Below are 25027 nucleotides of genomic sequence, written 5' to 3'. Positions count from 1 at the left end.
AAAATATAAAATACATTTAATATAATTAAATTACTTCAATTAAGATTATATTTCGGTTTTTAATCTCTTCTCTTAGTTTGTATATTTAAAGAATCGTAACCAAATTAGTTTTAAAGCTATTGTAAAAGTATCTACAAAGATAAATGTTGAATTTTATCTCTGGAATGTTTATGCTGTTTCATTGCTTACATTTTTTATTTCTCAGAATAAAATTATCGGTTGTAAATCATAGCATAATGGCAATTAGAATACGTAATAAATGAATAGTAGTTTGCAAGTTGTTTGCAAACAGGTAGTGCACTTAGTTTTTTCTGATATTAATTACATATTAATAACTCGTTGTGTCGTTATGTTATCTTGTTGTTTTAAACGTTTCCTTTGCATCTTCGTGCATAAAAATTCATGATTCAAGTTCGATCTTCGACGAAGGCCCTTCCTGGAATGTAAAAAGTTTCCAATTCATAGTTTTTCCCTACAGGAAACGATCTACGCAAGCATTCGTCGAATCGAATGTTCTTCCCCCTTTCGAAACCAAAAGATTTCTAACGTGAATCATAAACCTCTGGGATTTACGAGGATACACGTTCTATAAGAATTTTTATTGCTGTGTGTCATCCACCATTCACCTCTCTTGCATCTTACTTTTACTAAATTCCTACATTCTTCGCGTTAGTTTCGTAATGATCGAAAAGTTACTAGAATGTTACTAAATCTATTCCCGACACTTGGTCAAATTTATGGTAAAAAGAAGGAAGTCAAGGCGATCGTATTACTCAATGTAAGTCGAAAATTTAGAATGACGAAAAAACAATTTTTCATTTAGGGTCTCTTCATTTTGGAGAAAATAAATCGTAGAAAGCAAATTTTCGAATTTTCTCGAAAATGTAGCTCGAAGCGTAACCTTTTCTATTCTTTATATCCGTCTTATTTTGGGCCATAGAATCTCTCCCTCCCCTGACATTATTTGCATCACGAATTTAGGCGCACGGCGCACGATGACAATTTTCGTTCGACATTTTGGCCATGGAAAATTACGCGAGTGTACAAAATATATGGCAGGAGAATTGAAATAGAGTTTAGAAACCAGATCTATTTGTATGCTAAGGTAAACACGCGTTACAAAATGGTATGTCGGCAAGTGGAATAAATTATCCCTCTCCGCGACCCTGATCGTGCGCAAATAATACTATAGATCAGTTTACGTCACTGGAACGACAATTACCGTCGTTTAAGGATGCAACATGCGCAGAACAGGTGATGACATTCGTGGGCGACCTTCTCCTAGACTCGCTCCTGGGATACATTCTTCATATTCCCCTGGAAATGTTCTATGATATCCACTATATCATTCAGAACTCGTTGCTGAACCATTGTCAGCCATAAAGCAGCTAGAGTCTTCAAAAGTTAGTGATTTACTAATATTAGGGGGGGAAAAAACACTGAGGAATATAATTCACTTTAGACTTAAATACAGAGATTGAAATATTAATTTCAGACGATATAAATTTGAACCCTTCTTTTTGGCTTAATTGAAAAATTACTACTGGCTATAGACTTAAATCATTATCAAATATGAATAATTTATTAAGTAGTATCAGACACTACTCAGGCACTACTCAGGTAGAAATATTTCTCTCGAACGATTTAAATGGCATTCATAGGCGACCTTCTGACGAGACCCAAACTGGGGACAAAATGAACGGAAGGAAAAAGGAAGGCGGTGGCATTGCAAGGCTGCTGGCCGGGTTTTGCAATCGCGTTGTGATGCAATCGGACCTCGGAGTCTCGTCGCGACACTGAAACGAATCCACCTGCGTGTTCAGTGAGAGACAGCCTTGCCTCCGGTTTATTTCGTGTTTTCGAACGAGTGCTCCAACGATTATTGTTATAGGAAAGATTGCCGTTTCCTCGTGACGAGATCGTGTTACCTTCTTCTGCTCGTTTTTTTGTTTTCTTTATCTACGCTGCCAACCGAAACATAGATGCCTGGGGAATGGTTTAACGTCCTGTAGATTCACGGTACATGCGTTTCTTTGTTCTTGTTCGGTTTCTTAGTCCTTTTACCATGACTATTAGACGTGCTAACGTGTGCAAGCTTTCGTGTGCGTGCATTTACGTGTTTCATAGGAGAAAATAGGAGCACATAGTGTAACTGATATAGATCACGCTGGACTAAAGTGTTTTTTAAGAAAACGTTGAAATATGTTCGTCCTAAATCTCGTATGAATTGGTGTAGAAATATTGATTGTTAGAACTATATCTGCTAGTGGCTTGGTCCTATGTATATTTTATTACAACTTGTGTAACAGTAGAACTGTGTTTACTGGTAGAACATCGTACGACCAGGTTAAGTGAATTCTTGGCAATTAAATCCAATTATGCGAACGTTTAATTCCCATTTTATGGATGAAAAATGATAGGTAGTGGAGAGAACCAGTGAATCTCTGTTACGTGAAACGTTTGATCCCGGATGGATTCAAATAAGCGCAGTTCTAGTGAAAAGCAAAGAATCAGATGAAAAAAAAAAAATTTATCATCAGTTTATGGCGATGAAATTCACTTCAACCTACTTTGATGGAATAGTAACTCATAAATATAGCTTAGAAAGTCATAAACGTGGAATGTCTGCACGTGTGAGAATTGAGTTGGTTTTCGTTGTTAGAAGACTATTTACGACGTTGTTTAAAACCATGATTATCTAATCTGTAGATGTTCGCGTTTGTTTGACCAATCTTGGGACAAATTGTTCATAGACTGTACTTTGGTCGTGTTCTTCATAGTTATCGTGTATAACCAGTAATTATGATACAAATAGTGGAATTTTTTCAATTTTTAAGCACCACTTTGCAAGTCTGTAGAGAGGCCATTTTTGGCGAACCAGCACTTGAGTAAGTACCTACCAGTTTAACCACTTATGATCATTAAGTGTTGTTATATTTTAATCGACGAGAGAGCTTTGTGCACTGTTCAACGTGGACCGTCATGGCGAGGCTGTGAGAGACAATAGTATTAGCAACTTTCTCTTCTGCATGTGATGACAATCGGCCGGATATCGACCACATGCTCATGCACATAGTGTATAGTACCTACTGTGGCATAGTATTAGTGCACATATATTGCAGCGATATGATATTGAAAAAGAATGTTCATCCAAAAAGTTATCATCTTACAAATAGTCGTGATATTTCCCAAAACACGAGACTCCAGAAAGTAATTCACTAGGCACTCGTATACGGCGAAACGAAGAAATGGAGGACGCGTTAACCGAACCGGATAATTGCAGTATCATGTTTCGTTGCCGATATTGGATTTATCTGGCGATAGGCGCGGTGTCCGTTACGAACAAAAAATATCTCCATTCCAAGAATTTATTTATTTTTCCAGGTGTCGATAATCCGACTGGCTCATTTAAACAATGATATTTTTAACTTGATAAGTGTATTAGTCATCGACGTGTCTTCGAGGGAATCAAACTTAGCCGGATCAGTACGATGACGATTAGTCATCCATTTGGATTAATTATTATTGTTTATATACAGACCTTTATATTTTATATCTTTTTATAGTTTCCTCAATGGAATATTAATTTTCTAAATATTATTTTTATCGGATATTTATACTTTTTTTTATCTTGCACATTCGAACTTCGCTCAAATGCATAAAAATCTTGCCCCAGCCCTTTCATTCCCTTTTGTCCAGCGAAAGATTCCACGAGGACTTCCGCATTCGTAATTTCCCTGCGAGTCTCAGCGAGCTCGCCGGTCCACCAAGGAAAGTTGTTTATAGCCATTCCCCTTCTTATTTCCCCTCTTCCACCGACCGTCCAACACAACCCGTATCATTGAGCTCGCGTGAATTCTAATCGGTTTTTACGTAATATCAAGCAGGGCTGCGTGCAAGGAATGCATCGTTGCGCTTCTTCTTCCACGGTTGAAAGGCTTCGCCGGTTCCTGTCGATGCAACCTGGCGCACGGTGCTCGTAAATCAGCCTGTTTTTAGTCATGCTATCGTTAGCCAGGCTAGTTCTTACTCCCTGTCTTTAAGACATTAGGCATTGGGGCAAGAAACTTGCCTGATGAACCTGGAACAAACTTGCTCGTTGGCGTGGTTTCGTGAAAGGAGATTCTAGGTTTATATCAAGGTCCAGGCTAGATCTTGCGCTATAGTCTAACCAACCAGAGTTGGTACACGCCATCCCTCGCTACCTGGCAGCCAACGGTCAACCTACAGCCTTCCCGATTCTCAATAGACCCGACGAAAAGTGTGAATAACGAATCCGCGTTCTTCGGTCAAAGGACACACCCACACCAAGCTTTCCTCCGAGACACCTTAAGGGCAGCTCAACAGTCTCATTCTCGTCCAGTCTAAGTCTCACTTCGAGTCTCGTTCTAGTCTAAGTCTCATTCACTCCAATTCCGAGTCCAGTACAATTCTCGGGCAGTTCCAGTTCAGCACTCATCGAGCAAGTGGTCAAGCAGTCATCACCACGTCTCTCTCGGTCAAGTCATCATCCAGTGTTCGGTTGAATACAGTCAGTCAACGCAACGATACTAAAAGAGTCTCACGTCGTACTCACTCGTCGTTGTTCGTACAAGTATTCACCATTGCATCACCGAAGTTGCTGGATCGATTAAATATATAGTAACCTGTCAACCCCAGCGTTATTTCAATTAATCACTCTTATTATCCCACAAGAAATAAGGGATCGTACGATTCGTGGCGTCGATTAGTCAATCGTAACGGGAATTTACGACTCCCGTTGGCGCGCTTCTTCGAGATCGCGTCCCCCCGCGAACGTGCGAAAATACAAGATCATTTGGTCTAATTGTAATGAATTTAGGTAGCTTATCACAGGGGAAAGTAGGGTGATCTAGTCAGATCTAATGGTAAGGACTTAGCCAAGATCATGTGGTCTAATTATGACGAATCTGCGTGGAATGATACAGGACATATTACAGTCATCTTTCTATCCACATATGCTGAGGAGATCTTATAGTAAGGATTTTGTCAAGATCATCTTCCTGATGCTGAGGAAGTCGAGTAGCAAGGATTTTGTCAAGATCATTTGGTCTAATTGTAATGAATTTAGGTAGCTTATCACAGGGGAAAGTAGGGTGATCTAATCAAATCTAGTGGCAAGGACTTAGCCAAGATCATGTGGTCTAATTATGATGAATCTGCGTGGAATGATACAGGACATAGTACATTAAGAAGGTCATCTTTCTATCCACATATGCTGAGGAAGTCTAATAGTAAGGATTCTGTCAAGATCATCTTCCTGATGTTGAGGAAGTCGAGTAGCAAGNGATTTTGTCAAGATCATTTGGTCTAATTGTAATGAATTTAGGTAGCTTATCACAGGGGAAAGTAGGGTGATCTAGACAAATCTAATGGTAAGGACTTAGTCAAGATCATGTGGTCTAATTATGATGAATCTGTGTGGAATGATACAGAACATAGTAAGGTCATCTTTCTATCCACATATGCTGAGGAAGTCTAGTAGCAAGGATTTTGTCAAGATCATCTTCCTGATGCTGAGGAAGTCGAGTAGCCAGGATTTTGTCAAGATAATTTGGTTTAATTGTAATGAATTTAGGGAAAAGTAGGCTGATGTAATTAAATCTAATGGCAAGGACTTAGCGAAGAGATCGTTTGCTCTAATTATGATGAATCTGCGCAGAATGATGTAGGCTGAAGTAGATTACGAAGATCATCTTGCTAGCCACATCTGCTGAGGAAGTCTAGTAGCAAGGATTTTGTCAAGATCATTTGCTTTAATTATGACGAATTTGGTTGTATTAGATCAACAGAGGGAAAATTATAATAGATTAAGAAGGCCATCTTTCTAGTCACACGTGTAGACCTGTGGCGCAGTAGATTCATATATCAACTCTGGCTGTTCCGACTTTGGTCTGTTTTGTTCCACAAATTAGCCCTAGCTCTGTGTACGTGAGGTGATTAGGCGGTTGGCATGTTACGATTCACGCTTGATGTCTGAATGATCAGTGTTTGATTGCCGGTTTCCTAGGTCCTCAGAGATATTACTCGCGCCAGCAATTTTGGCTGTTTTAAAAATTCCCCTTGCATTAGAAATATTATTTGTGTCAGTGTATTGCGAACTGCCGCTATTAGCAACAATGTTTGCCCATCCTTCGGACCACTGCTAACTTATCATTCTGTTTTTTTTCTCTGTTGCAGGTAAGTCGAGTCCTGAAGTATAAAGTACACCTTGTCCAAACCGGCAAAGCTTCTACCATAATGATCAGTATCTGGTATAACGATATAATGATAGGTATCTAATATAATGATAATGAAACAGAGGAAACTATCAGGTGGACGTTTGAAGATCAGTTTGTGGTCTAGGTATCTGTGTGTCTGTGTATTATCGAGTCATGATATGGAAAATTTCACTGTACTTGCGATTCGAGGTATTTCCTGATTTTACTGCACTTTTTGCGTGCCATGCTATCGTTATGCAACGATCTTTCAGTCGACGAACGAAAGTCGTGGGAGTGGAGAAGTGCGATATAGATTAGTTTGCGAGCCAGTCCAGTCCACTTTCTCGCACCGAAGAAAGCTACCGGCATAGATAAGAGGCCTATGGAGCCCATTGATCGAGCCAAAATTAATTGTCGGTCCAGTACAGCCTACAGTCTCTGACCTGGATGTTCGACTCGTAGAGAACACTGCAAGTGGGAAAATTGAAAAATTGAAAAAATCCTTTATTGATTGAGAAACTTACTGCATAGCAATGAGAATACCGTAGCGTAGAATTTAAATGCAATGTTCCTTTCTAAATAGTTATTGATAATGCTAGAAGATGGTGTCATAACCTCAAATGAAGAAAGATGTAAGTATCAATGGATACTAGATAATTGTATTTATGGCTTTCGTCTATGCCATGTATCTAAATCTAAATGAACGAGACATTCAGTTTTCTTTATAGTTAAAGATGCCACAGGTATCTCTCTACAGATACACTTACCTCTTTCATGAATTTGGACTACATCAAGGCACAAGGCTTTTTCTCCCTGAGAAAGTTGTTTCTTGGTGCTTGCAGTGTTTTCTACAAGCAGTCTTCAACCATGAGACTCACAGCTTACTGAAAGTCTTGAGTAGCAGTATCTTCTCAGTGCAGAAGTCTGAAGTTTCCTACAATCTGATAATACGTTGGTTTTGTTAGAGAACATAAAGGTTTAAAGTTAGCTAAGTTGAGAGTTATTGGCAGTTTGCTAAAGAAATACCGATCAATTTGAAATAGCTGGTATAGTTAATAGTCGTTATATGATCACTGCCATAGATGACCAAGGACCTTTGCACATTGCTGTATATGATATTATACAACATGAGTTTTCAAGGTAAGCTTGACTGTCAGGAGCATTACTGAACTTGACTGGTTCTAATAGTTAATCTATATTTGGATTAGATATAATTGAAGCCTGTAAGAAGGAAGTATCACGATTAGAATCATCAAGTACTCTTGGCAAGATTAATTACTACTGCAGGACAGGGAAGGATAATTGTTGGACGATGATAGACCCTGAAAAATGGATGAGAGAGATTTATGCTAACTCAATAGTTGCTGTTATTAACTGATTGGAAGCAATTGACGTTTCAAGCGACCTTTAACGTGCGTTACAAAGTAACCAGTTTACCGGCGGACAAGCTAATCCATGAAATCGTAATGACTATGATAATGATGATTTCTAGTTTGTCGGGCCACTAATGGTCGCGCTACCTTCACTTGGGCTACTAATGAACGTTGCAAAAGGAGAGTAATCGAGGAAACTACTGCATTTTTCCTCTCCTTTTTTTCTTTCTTTTTTAATTTCACAAAGCAAAAGTGAAAATTCCTCACCGGCGTTGAAAGTTAAAATTCAAACGTTGAAATTGGAAAAAGAAAGGAAAAGGGGAAAAAATTCGTTCGCTTGACACGGTGTTGCGAATGGAATGTTTGCATAATTCCTGGCATATAACAGAATCAGGAAGAGTTGGATTTACGAGAAGGGGAAAGGAATCGTTGCACAGCCAGCTTGCATAATCGTGTGTGCACAGGTTGCATCAGGAAATGCATCGGATAGTTTTTATCTATGCCAATTAAACTTTTATTTCGACTATCTCTGGCAAAATAATTTTAGTTTATCCTTGGATGGCTAGAGCTGCTTCGCTTTTCGCTCATGCGATCAATACACTTCTCTTACTTTCTTTGCTACATTTATTATTGCTATTCTCCTGGTTTTCTTAAGTTTGATGAATGACATATAAGGGCGACAAGTTGAAGCTTCTTCATGATAAAGGTTCTCCTCTGAACTAAATTCCTTTAAACTTTGATCAAAAATTGACAATTGTGGCTTCTTCTTAAAGAAATTACATCGCCCTTTTAAGTGCCATCTAAATGAATCTGTATCCTCAACATTCTGTCATATTTCTTTTCTTCAGAACCAATTTACAGTCAGAACCATGTCTGTCGTTCTTTCACTGTGTTCTAATTGTAAATCGTGTCAGATAGTCCGATTGGAGAGCACCGTTAGTCCATATAAAATAATATTAATAAAATCATATGCAGTAGGAGGGACATTGGTGCTTACCATTTTTACCATTTCAGATTGAGAAATCGCATCTCTGGTCAGAATGCTGTTGCTATAGGTTCCATGTACAGTTAACGTTCTATGTGTGCAAGATAATCAGCAGGGATTGTTATCTGGACTGAGGTAATAAAGTTTGCGTGGAAGCTGTCACGTTTGGTCCACGTGTTGGTAATCGTTCCTCCTTCAGACACTTTAGACGGATAAGAGAGAGAGCACGGTTCTCTTGGAAAAAGCGCTTGGAATGCTATTTGGAACGATGGAGATTGGTTCGTCTGACGGATTTCAGATAATTACGTGGGTGAACTTGTGGAATGTTTCAATACCAACCTACGTTCGATAGAATCTTATAGAAACAAGGATGGATCTGTTGGTAGAAAACGGCTGCTTCTAGAATCTCCATAAACGCAGCAATTGCAACAAGAAGGTTTGAATAAATTGTAGACCCGCGATTCTATGGTGTACGTGTGATAAGCTTTTTTCTTTAAATGACGGATATTGAAAGATGGTTTTTCCGATTGAAGAGAAAGCCACCAGATCCAATGGCTGATATGTCTAATCCGATGTGACGAAGTTGAGAGACGTCTGACAATTCTGGATCAATATCAGTCGTTCCACTTTCTATTTAATAATAGAGTCCAGCCAGCGTAGATAATTTTATTATCTTTAAAAAAGCCATTTACTTTGGCGAATTATCCTGCGGAATGGCTAGGTAGCTCTGATCGTCCCATGCAAAATGATCGTAATAAGGTGAACCAGAGATGATTGACTTGATTAACATTCCTGTTGCTCGTGCGTCCAAGTACAGTCAGGTAAAATCTTCTGAAATTCCAAGTTATTCGCCTCTTGTTCAGACTAGTAAATCTTGCTGTTCTAGTTAGCTTGCCCATCCAGTCCCATGTCGTTAGTTATCGAGGGACCTGCCTGTAGGGACGAGACACGGCGGGACTGAAAAGAGAGCAAAGATGGAATCTGGACGTATTTATGATGCTCCCGTGATTAGTGCATCTCCTCCTACCTTGTCTCGCTTCTCTTTTTACCTCGTTTCGTCCTTTGCTGTCCTTTGCTCGTTTCCACTTACTGATTCTAGTTCTGATGGATCGTCTTTCGGTTCTGTTCCAATCCCATTTTCTCTTCCCCTGTTTTCTTTTTTCTTTTCGTATTTCTGAACATTAATCTATGATAGTATCCTTGACTCGTAAAACTTTAGGCTTGCACCTGTCGTGGTTCCGAGAGTTTGAAGATTTGGAGGGCTGGTAGCCTGGAAGATTCTGAAACTTAACAGCGTGGGAGATCGGAAATTTGAAAGTCTGAAAATTCGGCAATTTAGGGGCCTGGAAGTCTGAACATTTGGTAATTCGGGAGTCTGAAAATACGCAAGCGCGGAACTTTAAATGTCCAAAGCTTGGACATTTGGTAATTTTGGGGATTGAAAATCTAGAAACTTGACTTGTACTTCAGTGCCTGAGAATTTAGGGATTTGAAAGCTTGAAAGTTCGTAAATCTGATGGATCATTGATTTAGATCTTATAAATGTCTGAAAGGCTGAAGATTTGGAGATTTGAAAGTCCAGAAGCTTGGAAATTTGGGAACTGTAGACTTAACGTTTGGAAATTTGGATACTTCAATGTCTCCAAAGGGATTTCAGAGAATTAAATGTCTGAAAATTCGTCAATTCGATGGTCTAAAGGTCTGAAAGTTTGAAGATCTGGAAATTTAAAAGTTGGGAAGCTTGAAAATGCAGAAACGTTAAGTACTGGAAATTTGGAGATTTGGATACTTCATAGTCTGAAAGTTCGAAGGTTTAAAAGTCTGAAAGCTCGTAAATTTGATGGTCTACATGTCTGAAAGCTTGGACGTATGAAGGTTAGAAAATCTTGGAACTATAAAAGTCAGAAAATCTGAAACTATAAAAGTCAGAAAATCTGGAACTATAAAAGTCAGAAAATCTGGAAATCTTGTTTTCCAAATTTTCATACAATTCTCACTTATACGATTCACTATCGTAATACGTACCACCCATGTATCACCTTCGCTCTCTGAATAATTTTCTACAGTTTCAATCTTGAGTCCTAAAACCTTGGTTCTTCCTATGGCCGATCCTCGCCGGTAGTCCTTGTACTCCATGACGATCTCGTTGCTCTTCTTCTAATGCGTGAGACAGGCATGTAGCTTGCGACTGTGTGTGCGTGTAATGCGCGCGCGTGAGGTAGAAGAGCAGCCTCCGGAGAAGCTCTCTCCGAGGAGGTCGCGAGCAAGGCCATTTGGGGCGTTGCCCTCCTGAGCTCGATCTCGAGCTTACATATGGCCGGTTATCCACACGTCGAGCACTCGTTCAGCATCGATCTACTGGGTGTCTTGATTCGATCCTCGCCTATATTTCTTCGAAAATAACATGTCAAATACGTATATCCGCCTTGTGACACAGTTTCCTAGTTAGCTGTTTTTGACGAGTATACTCGTCATGAAGAAATGGCAATATTTCGTGCTACGACGAGTATACTCGTCATGCGTAAAAAGTAGTTACAATTTGCTGTTCAAATTGCAAGTCTAGCGGAAACTAAAGTATATTTGTCAATCTTAAGATCTTTTGAACATTTGGAGGCCAAGACCAAAGAATAAAAAAGCAGCAAATAAAAAAATGGATAATTAAGTGAAAGTGTTACTTATTGATACTACTTATGCTAGTTGTAAAAGAATGGCATCGACTTTTTGTCAAAAAAATCTCCACTTGCTACTTAAAAAGGAATTAAAAGTGAATTAAAAATTCCAACGTTCAGATTCAACTGTGAGCAAACTATGCACACGCTTGGGCATCACAGCTTAAAAACTTAGGGTACTGCTATTTCAGAATTTATGCCTTTGTCGGTGAATTTTAATGATGGGGTCGGAATTCAGCTCGTGCAACGTGAGCAGGCAATAATCTTATTGGAGTACAGAGTGAGTACAGAGACTATAATCCGAAGGTTAGGAGCAACGCATTAAGAATACTGATTTGTCTGGGATTAATGTTAATGAGGCGTGTAGGTGCCATTGTTTGGTTACTAAGATATTTATAGATGACGATTGTTTTATCCTACGTAACTGTGCTGCTGACAACCTTGTTACATGAACTCAGCGATTAATATATGTTCACCGTGAACTTAGTAATTTTCTACGTTGGAAGATCATGACTTTAGCATATTGAATCACACAGCAGGAGCAACCACTATATCGAATAAATAACGTTACATAGATCAGACATTCTGGCGTTAGAATGAAATTCTAAATAGAAAGGGTTTGTCTCTAAATTTTAGTGTCCCAATTAGGCGACTGCCTTCTTTGTTAATAAATCCGTAGTAGTGGAAATTTGGTCAGTTAATTAAACGAGTCTCTCTAATTGCATTAAATATTTGGTCTTTTGAACAATCGAGGAAATTAAATGAAACTTAGGGGCACCTCTTAAATCTTAATGTCCTGAACGCGGACCTAAATTGTAGACACAAGAAATAACTTTTAGCTCCTTCCATGGAACAGTAACTAGGTTTGCTCATCGAATCAGATGAATCTCTTTAATTGCATTGGACATTTAATCATCTGAACAATTGATGAAGTTGAAGGAAACTTAGGGGGGTTTCTTGAATCCTAATGTCCTGACCTAAATGATAGACACAAGAAATACCTTTCAACTTCTTCCATGGAACAGTAACGAGCTTTGCTGATGGAATCAAATGAATCTCTTTAATTGCATTAGATATTTGGTCTTTTGAACAATTGAGGAAATTAAATGAAACTTAAGGGCACCTCTTAAATCCTAATGTCCTGAGCACAGACCTAAATTGTAGACACAAGAAATAACTTTTAGCTCCTTCCATGGAACAGTAACTAGCTTTGCTCATCGAATCAGATGAATCTCTTTAATTGTATTGGACATTTAATCAACTGAACAATTGATGAAGTTGAAGGAAACTTAGGGGGGTTTCTTGGATCCTAATGTCCTGACCTAAATGATAGACACAAGAAATACCTTTCAACTTCTTCCATGGAACAGTAACGAGCTTTGCTGATGGAATCAAATGAATCTCTTTAATTGCATTAGATATTTGGTCTTTTGAACAATTGAGAAAATTAAATGAAACTTAGGGACATCTCTTAAATCCTAATGTCCTGAGCACAAATGTAAGTGGCAGACACAAAGTAAACTTCAATTCTTGCCAACTGTCTTTGGAATAATACCACGATTAAGATCAACTAAAAGCAATGTCAGAACTGAGAATTCTTAACAAAAGACTCGACCAGAAGACTCTGGCTCTCGATTATCTGGCTTCTTTTCGCCACCTCCTTGATCTGGACTTGGAAAGTCTTCCTTGAGAAACGCTCCTGCACAATTGTGCCCGAGTTCCCAGAGGTGAGAACAGCCTGTGACGGGGATCGAGTTTCTTGGTGGAAGTTGTGCAAGTGTATTACCGTCTTCTTGAAACAATAGCTGCTGCTCCTTCGCTCGCACAGGTTTATTAAACTAGGAACAGAAATTAAATACCGAACTGTGGACGTCTCTCTGCCTGTTAATACCGTCCCAGTATCGCTCATGGCGAAGATCAAAGGCAGGAAGATTGCACTCTCTTGCAGAAATAATTCCTCCGCTACGTTTCTTCCCATCCTACAAAGAGATGGACCAACAGGTGGATCAAGAATATTGGATATCTTGTATATCAGACGCAACAACGTTTCGCAACGTGTTACATAGCTTAAGAGAATTTAAATATAATAACAGACTAATATCTTCGTCGTCGATCTTTTAATCCTTTGATTAGCGACTGTGTGGAGAAAGGAAGCAAGTATTTATAGAGCTGAAAATGTGAAGAATTGGAAGTTTGAAGAGTAGAAAAATGAAAACCTGAAAATGAAAATCTGAAAAATTGAAAATTCGCTAGTTCAAGTATCCGGAGGATTGGAAATTAAAAAAACTGACAATTTGTAAAATTGTACAATTTAAAATTTGTAAGAGTGAAAGTTTGACAGAATCGAAGGTTTGAAAGATTGAAAATTTAGAAAACTGGAAATTTAAAAGACTAAGGATGTGAACACAGCAAAATATGAAATTAAAATTTCCAGCAGCTTGGCGATTCGAAAATTCATATGGCTGTGAATCTAACAGTTTGTAAGTTGGAAGGAAACTTAGAAATCCGAAACCAACCATTTGTAGCGCTGAAAGATGATCTTACGTGATACGAAACGGCGTATAAAATTGTAAATTCGATTCGGTGTTGGTTGCAGGTTTATGTTCAATTGTAATCAACGAGAGAAACGAACGGCTGGATCGTTATTATTGATTCACCTACTGCCGGGAGTTACATAAATCCATGGGCGTACATTTTATTTTCTATAAAACGTTTTCTGTTACTTTCGTTAAAAGAAGCCAACCAGAACGTGTTAGGAAGCGAGTGCCGACTTATTTTTTACGCTCGAGGTGGTCAGAATATGTGCCAGGAAATTACTTGGAAATTGTAGAAATTAACACGATTCAACTAAGGCAATCTAATATAAGCACAGTAGAGTGCCTATAAGAATATTCCAACGTAGAAAATTTGCAAATGAAAAATTCCAATTAATATTTAGTAACTGAAAATATCTGGACATATTTTGTAGCAAGCGATAACATAATGTCTAGAAGCCAATAATAAAAATTTGAAAATGAGAAATTTGAAGATGTAGAAATTCAAGACATTTGGTGACTATAAAGATATTTGAGAATTCTAATACTTGGGATTCGAATATTTAGGAGCTTTTATATTCGAGAGCATTAATATTTGCGAACTCGAACTGCTAATTCGGGAGCGTTGATATTTGGGCACTCTAATATTTGAGAGTTCTAATATTTATGGACTATAATATTTCAGAACTCTAACATTCGTGAGCATTAATATTTTAGAACTCTAATATTCGGGATCGTTGATATTTGGGCACTCTAATATTTGGGAACTCTAATATTTGAGAGTTCTAATACTTAGGGACTGTAATATTTCAGAACTCTAATATTCGGGAGCGCTGATATTTGGGCACTCTAATATTTGGGAACTTTAATATTTGCGAGTTCTAATACTTAGGGACTGTAATATTTCAGAACTCTAACATTCGTGAGCATTAATATTTGAGAACTCTAATATTCGGGAGCGTTGATATTTGGACACTCTAATATTTGGGAACTCTAGTATTTGAGAGTTCTAATACTTAGACACTGTAATATTTCAGAACTCTAACATTCGTGATCATTAATATTTGAGAACTCTAATGTTCGGGAGCGTTGATATTTAGGCACTCTAATATCTGGGACCTCTAATATTTGAGAGTTCTAATACTTAGAGACTGTAATATTTTAGAACTCTAACATTCGTGATGATTAATATTTGAGAACTCAATTATTGGAGAGCATTGACGTTTGGGAACTCTAATATTCGTGAGCATTGGCATTTGGCAGCTGTAATATTCGGGAATATTAACATTAGAGAATATCGGGAATATTAATGAGAGAACTCTAATATATGGAAATTCCAATTGTTCGATTAGGATAATAAAGATGGTTGACTGATTATAATACTGAAGTGACAGGTTATAATATATACTTTATTCCAACAATTTGGTAGATATAAATAGTTACGCGTCGTGCGTATAGACGTATTTTCAGAGACGTGTAAATAGTAAGTTACAACTGATGACTGATCAAAACATTGACTGGTCTGGTCAAAAGATGTTGACTGATCTAAGGCCGATAAACCAGTGAAGTTTGGTGACGATGTTGTCGCAGAGGAAAACTATTGCGAGGGGTTGCTCGCCCCACCACCTGAACATGGAAAAAACCTGACCTTCCCATTTTTTTACCTGATTGGACAATAACCATAAGGAACGTCTCGATTTGAGGATCTTCCATAACAATTAAGGGCCTTAACGGTAAAATAAAAATGCTTAGTTTTATGACAGTTCCTTAGGATTATTCTGCTTTATGTAAAGGGTCACCGGACGTAACACCAATATTTGGCAGTCCCAATATTTTGGAATTCTAATACTTGGAAAGCCTAATGTATGGGGACTCGAGAAATTTCACATTAATAAATAAATGCAGTGCTGCATTAACAGAACGCCTTTAATAGGATAGATGCTCGTAGATATCTTTAATATGATGATAAATAATTAATCTGCTTACCTCGCATATCGTAAAAACAAATGCAACGTATCAGTTATGTTATACGTTTCACGCAATACTAATCAGAATTGCTTAACAGACGCTGTACATTACATTATAACAAATCAGATGCCACGAAACCGTGGCAATTGCAACAGAATAATTGGCTGATAAAAATGTTAGCCTAACGGAGAGAAAAAGTGGCAGGAATTAGTATGGAGGAGACACAAAGCGCCACGATCGCGTTATATATATCGTCCCTAATGGCGTCATTAAATTAAACACCGTTATTCGACGAAATTACGTCCTCTTACGTCACGAAGCGACGATTACGTCGACTTACATGCTTCAACAAGTAACTTCGTGAATGTTCGTATTTCATGCAGCGATGGCCACTCGCGTTTCTTTCCTGCAAGAAAGTTTGTCGACGTTCAGTAAACCAGATCCAGTTAAATGTTATTAGAATGAGTAATATGGCCAACCATTAGCGCTAAAAGTACTGCCTTCGATGAAAAGGCACTGTAATCTTACAAAGCGACGCTTAAGAATTGATTCCTGGTCATTTTGAATTATTAGTGTCTTCAGGAAAAGTGGATTTCGCCGTAAGTTCCTGTTCCAGGATGACGGATATTGCGAGACATGTCGAAAGGGGAAATTTAATTCCGTAATTAAGCCCAATGTTGGTAAAATGTGATGCCTGGAGCTTCGAGTATTCAGAAGTTCGAAATCGTAGAAATTGGATAGCCCGCGAAAGCGTTGGACATTCGTCAGCTTGAAAGTTCGACGAAGCTCATGATCTGAAAGTTTGGAGATTTAGTAGAAGCTTTTGAAGCTTGGAAATTTGAAAATTTGGAATTCTGAAAGTTTGGGAATTTGAGAATCGGAATGTCTAAAAATTGGCAAGTCATAAAATTCGAAAGTTTTGGGAACTTTGAAATCTTTGAAATCTGAAAGTTTAGACATTTGAAAGTATTTGAGTATTGAGTCTAAAGGTTTAGAAAGCTGTAAAAGTTTGGCGAATTTGCGTTATATAACATTGACGTTGTCAAAAAAGTATGTATCGTCACGACTTCGCATCTTAAGACAGCAGTCGCTGAAGGGGGGAAATGTAATGACTAGAGTCTCAGAACGTACAATCGTATAGATATCACGATTACAATTACTCGATGGCGGTGTATGACAAAAAGGAATCACAGCCGGGCCGTATTGGCAAAGTGCATCGCGTCCTCTTTGGAGTTACGCGTGTTGCGTAATCGTACGTTATGTAATTTGCTCGTAAACGGTGGAAAGATCGAAAAGGGAAAAAAGGCAAACGACGGAGATCGATCGAGAGAGGTCTTTGCTTGAGAAATCTCCGGTGGGAATTTTTTCCTTGGTAATTACGAATAATAGCTTTCGTCGGTATTTAACCTGGGTGTCAAACGGCCATTTACTCCTTCCAATAAAGACAAGAGAGGGTTGGACAGAATTCCTTGTTCTATAGATTTTATACAACATTTATCGATTTCAGCTAATGGTATACATAAAAAAACAAAAGAAAAAGAAATTTATTAGAATGAGCCACAGGTGTGCGTAGGTCTTTATTTTGCATAATGATAGGATGTTCCTGGCATTATCGAAAGATATACCTCTTGCAGATTGCTTCACCAATGCCTACTTTCTCTCTATAGAACCTACAATTAACAAAAATTACGTTTGATGTGTTTATAAAAGAGATAATACCGGTTGAGTCTTGATTATTGTAACAGAACATACATAAAGCTTATATAATCCAAGAAAGAAGAGTACAAAAGAACCAATTCATAGTCCTCCATCTTTTGTGACCAACTTTAATGATTTGCACGTGTCTGGCATGATTATCTACCAACTATGTATCATGCAGACCGAAACATGCTAATTGTAATAGATTGTGCCGTCAGTCTTATTATTGAGCCAGCTGTTCTTTCAACCTTCATATGATATATCCAATACCAGCATCGAGTAGACAAGTTAAAAGATGGTCTAAAACCGTCAATTTGTCTCTAACAGTATTTTGTATTGTGTGGTACAATGGTAGTACAGTGTACCTGCTTAAAAGCCAGTTACAGGTTAGATTTCCAATTGCCGTTGTTAAATTGTAAAAGTTGGGATTCTCAGTGACCCAATTATGGAAACCGAGATTCTGAGTATTTTAACTGTTGGAGTTAACGACAAAAAAAACGCGATATTATGTTATCCGCTACATAATATTTTTAATTCTTATCCACAACGTAGTTGTGTCATTCGCATTCCAGAGATAAACATGTTCTTTCGAAGGACAGAAGAACGAGCTTCCTGCTAAGATAGTCTTCAGAGTTAACATATCGCGAACATGTGCTCATGCGCATGTGGAATCGAAGCGATCACGGATCGATTACCGAGACGAGTATCGACTTACGCCGGTCCTATCGATGCGGAACGTAATTAAGTGGAATGGAAATATTGCCACACTCGTAAAACAAAAAGAGAAAGAAAAAGAAAAAATGGCGCGTGTCCAGTGAAAGACACGGACTTGCGATTTGTGGCCTCGTCCCGAGATCAACTTGAAACCGATACCGTCGTGAAATTCACTGCGAGATCGATCGTTACAATGTAGGGAGAGTTTCTATTACAGTCGGCCACCGATCGATTCGCGATAACGAATCTCAGCTTGACCTGTAGGAAAGTGAACGGTGGGAAAATATGTGGGAAAATAGGCCGTCATTAGTATAGAAGTCTTCTCCAGTAGGGAACAAATAACGCTAAGAGGCTCAATGCGACTAAAGGGATTCTCCTAATTCCACGATGGATTCCATCATTGATTAAAACTGAGACCTGACTTGCCTGAATCAGGTTAGGTAGTCAACTAATTAGAGCTGCCCCTTATGTTCCTAATTTTTTATTAAATTTCTCAATTAGTCTAATGCCTGAATATTTAACATATATATCGTGAGGATCTTCAGTTATAATTATTTTTATAGGAAATTTTATCAGGCAGATCTTCAGACGTAGGAATACATTTTTTTTATCGCGCTATATGAAAATAAGGTTTTGGTTAATGTGAATAAATATAGGATTACAGTTTTAAAAGGTCATGTTTTTATCGTTATTGCTCGAACCTATCCTCTTCCGGCAGTAAATATATGAATCGCCCGAGCAAAAAGAGAGGAAGAACAGAGAAAGTTCGGTGAACTCAAAGAAGCTTCTTCACCTCGAGGTCGTCAGTGTTGTTTTACGAGCTGCTGAAAGTTGTATCGTCTCGTTCTTGGTGAGGTCAGGTTCGTGTCCTCGTCCGTCTGTCTCGCTGTCTGTCTGTCCGTTTTCGTGGAACCTCCGTCCCACATACAAGGGCATAGCCATTTTCATACAACATCGCACAAAAAGAGCGTAAAACAGGCGGAAGTTCTGAGGAGAATACGAAATTCATCCAACCAGTGAAATCAAGATCCTCGCCTTTTTAAATTCCCCTGCAACTGATTCCGAATTAAAAACTATTACTCGATCTTTTTGTTATATTTATAGCGTGACGGGTTAGAAATGCGCGCGCAGGTATTTGAAATATTCGTTCTCCCGTTTTATTAAAGCTGTTTTACCGACCGCAAAATTCGCGCCTTCCGTGAAATTAATTGAGCAATTAAAATTCTCTATGGCCAGAACGAGAATTCGGCGATGTTCAACACCAATCAACGAAGAATTATTGCTGTAGAATGGAATATAATTCTTGTTTAAATAAGGGTTAAGAATATCCAAGTTACATCGCGGAACGAACGAGCATAAACCGTTACGCTACATCGTTAAGGGCAATAAAATAAAACGGGCGAAGGAAATACGAGAGGTTATTTTTAAAAAAGAGGCAAAATGAAACTGACCTCGGTAGACTTGCCCGTAACAAGTGCGAGAAACCTGTCTGATGCTATTCAACAGATTATCCTATGTGTCTGGTTTCTTTCTGTAATTTGGTCAATGGATCAACTTTGTACGCCTTGTTAATTTTTAACATTTGTCACGTTTTTTTCGAATATCGACGATTAAAACCTTGCATCAATTCCTAAGAGTTTATTAAATTATAATTGTTGAAATAGAGATTGATTCTTATGGGCCGTTGCTCGATCGGTAACTAGTGTTCAAAGCTGAACTAATATCGATCTAAATGAAAGTTTCAAATTAGAAATTTAATCAGAAATAGTCTTTCAATTTAAGTTTGTAATATTGCGATCTATAGCATATATATATATATGTGTGTGTGCGTATGTGTGTCCGTATATTCTAATAGTAGAAACATTCAAATATAATATTCGATAAGATATAACCTCACAATTCGAATTAATAAATTTATGGTGGTTTAGTGTCTCTGTATAATTGAGGTTGTGGACGCAAGAAATCGATAATTGAACTAAAACCAGCTGTCATTGATCGAAACGGAAGTTTCAAATACAAAATTCCATTAGACGTGATCTTTTAATTCGATTTAATGGGATTGTAATCTATAATATGATATTGATGAGGTTATGAAAGGCAGACATTGTCGAAAAAGGAAAACAACCGCGGAATTTTATGACTCAGGTATCGAATGTTTGATTTGGTTAGAGCCTAGAATTTGTCGGACAATTTGCGGGAAAGTAAGAACGATCGAAGAAGAGAGGAAGAAAAAAAGGGGGACGGGCATTAGAAAAGTAGCTTCTGGGAAGACTGTTAGCTGCGTAAATGTTTTCTCTTTGAACGGATAGTTTTGCAACCGATTCACCGATCGATACACCTCGTTCCGGACAATACGATCTCGATTTCTCGGGACCTGCCGCGTCGAGGAAATTATTAAGTCGTCCAGTGAAAGGATTTTACCCGTGGACTTATCGAAACCGATGCACGGAACGTGAAACTTCGTTACTTATTTTCTGCTCGCCATATTTGTATCGACTCTTTTTTTGGTAACTCAATTATGGTTGGCGATGGAATCGAAATAGGGAGAATGCTTGGTATTATATTCGCAAATGATACGACTTTCACGAGAATTTATCCACATTGTAATCTTGATCCCTTTCTAACATAAAAGCTTGAAAGTGTATATTTTCCCTAAGATTTGCCACTAGAAATTTATTTAACATTTATTTCATTTATTATTTTCTTATTTAATTACAAAATCGTTCATTCTGAGTTCATCTTATTAGCTATCAAAAACGTCAAAAAAAAAAAAGAAAAAGAAATTTGCGACTGGATAAAAAGTATTTTACAAGTCCTCGGAGCAAGAATAAAAGTCCTTTGTAACGCCTTATAAGGTGCATAAACGAGGATCGTCTTGAATTAATACAGATTTATCCATCCGTGAATAATTGCTGGATCTGCTTAAATATTCAGCACACGTTGATACTTGTTGTGCTCTGCCTCTTTCCGGCTGGGTATGTAGAGCATTTCCTTTAATACCGACTGGTATTTCCATCGCGTGTGGGTCGGAGGACCTCCAAATGGAATATCGCGAAACTCGTTTCCAAACGATCTGTGCAGACCCCTAAGTCGCGAGGCCTACTTCATCGAGAGGCCCCGCGTTCGGCCATTAGCCCACATTCGGTTTTATTTGGTGTCGTAAGTGAAAATACCGGGGACTGTCGCGACGTTTTTGCGAGAAACTCCTGTTTCTTTACCGGAATAGAAAAGATGTCATGCTAATCAGCTGTCGTGAAACTGTACTCGTTGAAATATTGTTTCAAGGTGGTTCACTGTAAATATTGAAACAAATAATAGAGAAAGCGCAAGCAGAGACATTTAGCATGTTCACTACGGTTTTGATTTGTATAATTTACGACGGTTGTATACAGAGTCCGACCAGATAACATGTAAAAGCGGGACACGGTAATTCCTTGTGCGAAAATTACAAGAAAATATGAAATAAAATTGTTTCATTCTCGTTTTAATTTTCGAGAAAATCGAGTTCGAATATTTATCAGGTATACTTGATCATGGCTAATTCTAGATTGGACAGGAATAAATAATCGACAGAAGGTAATTATATGCGCAAAGATAAATCGAAAGCGTCGAATAAAATTTTTTTGTTTGAAGCTTCGTTCTCACGGGAATTGAATTCGAACATGTTTAGTCAAGTATCGGCCTTGCACGCGTATAATAAATTCCCAAATTTATTTTTTTCTGAAACAAAACGTCTTGTGGAAAAATTGTATTGCACGTTTTTGACTTATTATCACACGTAGAGTTACCCTCTATCGATTATTTAGTTCTATCCAGTCCGGAATTAGCCACATTCAAGTATAATTCACAAATCTTCAGACTCGATTTTCTCGAAAACTAAGCTGGGAATAAAAATAATTTTATCCTTAATTTCTTTCTTATTTTTGCACAATGAATCACGTCCAGTACGCTTTTACATGTTATTTGGACCCTTTCCGTTATATTTACCCCTATACATATTGTTCGTGGCAATGTTGTATATTTTACAAAAGAATCAATCGTATCTTGAAATTTTTGGAATATATGAAACATACAGTAGTCATATACACTAGTCATTTTGGCTACTCCTGTAATTCTAAATTGCAGTAATTCTGAAAAAAAAAAAAAAACTGTAAGGAAAAAGGTTCTAGTTTATAGGTTATAAAAGGTTAATTTAATGGATGCCATTTGCATTCCATATTAAAACGCAGACATTCTTTCCAAAGAAATTAGAACGACTATGTGCTATTTTTTCCTCGGTAACAGACACTAGAATACACGCATATATTGTTATCCTGTTATTGTGCGTGAATTCTCACGGGGTTTCGCTGCACGAAGGAAATAATAGTCTCATTCCTCCGACGCGTTCATCTTTCGGTCGCAGGTGCCCGTGTAATTCGATACGCGTCCGAAGAAAAAGACGAACTTTACTCGCGTGTCTCGCCTCCCAACCGATGATATCATTTCTTAGAACTCGATAAAGAAGTCGATGATCCTGAGAAAGCACCTTTTTGTAAACGAAATGGCAATTTCAGATAACTTTTTATACTTCTATGTTAACCAACAGTTTTAAGCCATTGAAAGTTAACCTAACCTTACTGGGATCTCCAAATTTTTATGTTCCAATTTCTACGAACTAAGAAATACTTTCAGTATTAAGAAAATAAGAGGATGAAATTTTTAAGTACTGTTTTATTTATATTTTGAAACCAGTTTTTAGTAGACATAAAATAGAAGCTTGTTAGAACAACATTCTTCTCAGTGTCTCATTAGGCTAACTATAAATTCTCTAATTTCATTCTGAAACCAAGTTTTGGTTAAGAACCTGTTTTTTTTTTTTCAGAACCTCTCATATTCCTATATTTATTAGAAATTGTTGAGCCATTGAACTCGGAATACATTCGGATCATTGGAAGATCGCACAGTCTTCTCAGTGGAGTGATTAATCAGGCTAAAAATGATTTTGCATGCTTATCGATGGAACTGGTGCATATCCTTGAAAATTATGTAAGGAGCGGGGAAGAAAAGAAGAGAGAGAAGAAAGAATGGAAGGTGGAGATACGTTCTATAGCTGGAGGCCCCGGCCTTCCTAAATTCCAACAGCGCATCCCGTTAGTTCTCCACCTGTCTGATCGCCTCAGCTCGTGGAACAAGTATTGACCACTTTCCAGTCTGTTTACCACAGCAGTGATCGCTGTGGATTATGAATGGAATGACCGAGCCAATTGTTCCCCGTGATGGTCTCTAAAACACATTCCTATATGAACGTCCATCACAAACAAAAATCCTCGATACACCATTCTCACCTGTTTTCAATACTCTATGGCGCAAGACTTATGGCTACTACTTATGAGCTTCTGCATTTGTATGAGCGAGTACAGTAGAAATTCATTCATAAATATTTATAACAGAAATTTATACATGGATATAATAGGAGTTCGTTGATTCTTCTAACAAAATTGTTACTTCAGTATTTTTCACCCAATTGATAGAAACTCATATTTAGATATGTCAATTCTCAATCAGCTGCTACAACTGAATATAGTAGAATTCTATTTGGAAATATTGAGATTTGTACGGCAGGATTTCACTGATACTTCTCCAAAATACTTCTCGTAGGATTGAATGTTTCAAACAATAGGATTTTATAGGTAAAAAGTGGATTTAATTACTAGGAAGTTTATGAACTCTGGAACTATCAGACAGATAACAGTGGTGAAAATAGGGGCGACCAAAGCGCTAATATCTCAAGTACTATTTTTCTAAATTCACCTTAGAATTTATTATCACTTACCTGCTTTTGCTTCATCTTTTTATTACGAAGAAGTAAATCACTTATTTCTTAAGCATTGAACGTTGCAGTGGAACTGCAAAATCCACAAAAAGTGATATAATCAGTTTACAAATGCCACGTTGCTTTTACTTTTACCTTTGCACATGAACATAATTTTAAAAATGCACGAGCGTCTTAATAACAGAATTATACAGTTTCTTCCTTGAAGCCATTCCAAAGCCATTTTGTCTTTCAATAAATGGCACGACTGTAATGGCATCCTGTCTCTCCAAGAGAATTATGTCATTTCAGCATAAGTGATCATGAAGGTATACACACAGTCCAGGGTATAGTGCTTCGTTTTACGTAACCATGAGAGGCTGCTGTCGAGTTGCAAGAGGGCGAGAACACGAATTAATGGTAATGCGTGCATGCATTGTGCGCAGAAAGCACGGTCGACATTGCACCGGGATCTTTGAGGTCCTCATTAAGGATTTTCATTACGTGTGCATTGGACTGCGAGACAGACTGCTTGTCGAACGCGTGTTGCATTGTCCAATGGGTGTGCGTGACCATTTTGTCAATGTGTCCCTTGACAGGATCAAGAGAATGGACGGTCATTGTCCTGGACTGAACGAGATTTTTTATTGAAACGTATAACTGCGGCGGTTTTAGACATAGCTGAGGACATATAGTGATCCTAATATATAATTTGAGGACCTAAAAGACCTGCAACTTATTGAATCTTATCCAGTGTAGGAATATTTTTCATCATTCTTTTAAATATTTGTGTAGAGTATTTACAATTGTACTGTGCAGAGGAGATGTCAGAACCAAGTCATTTTGCTAGTTTAGTATCTTCTCCTGGTCAATGTTGCTAGACTCCTGACCAAATGTGTAGCCTGACCATTGATGTAATTGCAAATTAGGGAACTTGATATAATTACAAGTTAGGGACTGCCTATTTAGATCATTGTGTGTATTCAATTTTGTATTACTTTTTAATAATAAAACTAGGAAGGTGGATTTTGGATCCCTACAAATAAATAGCCCACTACACCCATTGCCCATTCATAT

General features: G+C 37.9%; 1 protein-coding gene and 1 long non-coding RNA gene across 11 annotated transcripts in view; both read left to right on the top strand.

The window, feature by feature from the left end:
• LOC122576431 (cordon-bleu protein-like 1) overlaps window positions 1-25027 on the top strand; it is a 96576-nt gene that overhangs the window by 48662 nt on the left and 22887 nt on the right. Inside the window, exons 1-2 of one of the 8 annotated variants that reach the window (XM_043746737.1) lie at window positions 2392-2420; window positions 2838-2888. The exons of 5 other annotated variants lie outside the window; for them this stretch is intronic. In XM_043746737.1, the coding sequence (XP_043602672.1) occupies window positions 2407-2420; window positions 2838-2888 (65 nt within the window). In that variant the 5' untranslated portion in view covers window positions 2392-2406. Of the gene's footprint in view, window positions 1-1796; window positions 2020-2069; window positions 2889-25027 lie in introns of those variants that run through there. 2 more of the 8 variants (XM_043746741.1, XM_043746735.1) reach the window with 2 other exon arrangements.
• LOC122576433 lies at window positions 7296-18834 on the top strand. Of its 3 annotated transcripts, none has more exons than XR_006319757.1 (3): window positions 7296-7358; window positions 7427-7630; window positions 7711-18834. It is a non-coding gene; the product is annotated as an uncharacterized LOC122576433 (long non-coding RNA). The 3 variants fall into 3 exon arrangements; XR_006319758.1 differs by having other exon boundaries at window positions 7427-8711; window positions 8776-18834; XR_006319756.1 differs by having other exon boundaries at window positions 7427-18834.

Source organism: Bombus pyrosoma, linkage group LG16, assembly GCF_014825855.1.
Source record: "Bombus pyrosoma isolate SC7728 linkage group LG16, ASM1482585v1, whole genome shotgun sequence".
NCBI classification, from domain to species: domain Eukaryota; kingdom Metazoa; phylum Arthropoda; class Insecta; order Hymenoptera; family Apidae; genus Bombus; species Bombus pyrosoma.
The sequence above is the reverse complement of the archived record's forward strand: the minus strand, read 5'-3'. Positions and strand labels throughout refer to the sequence as shown.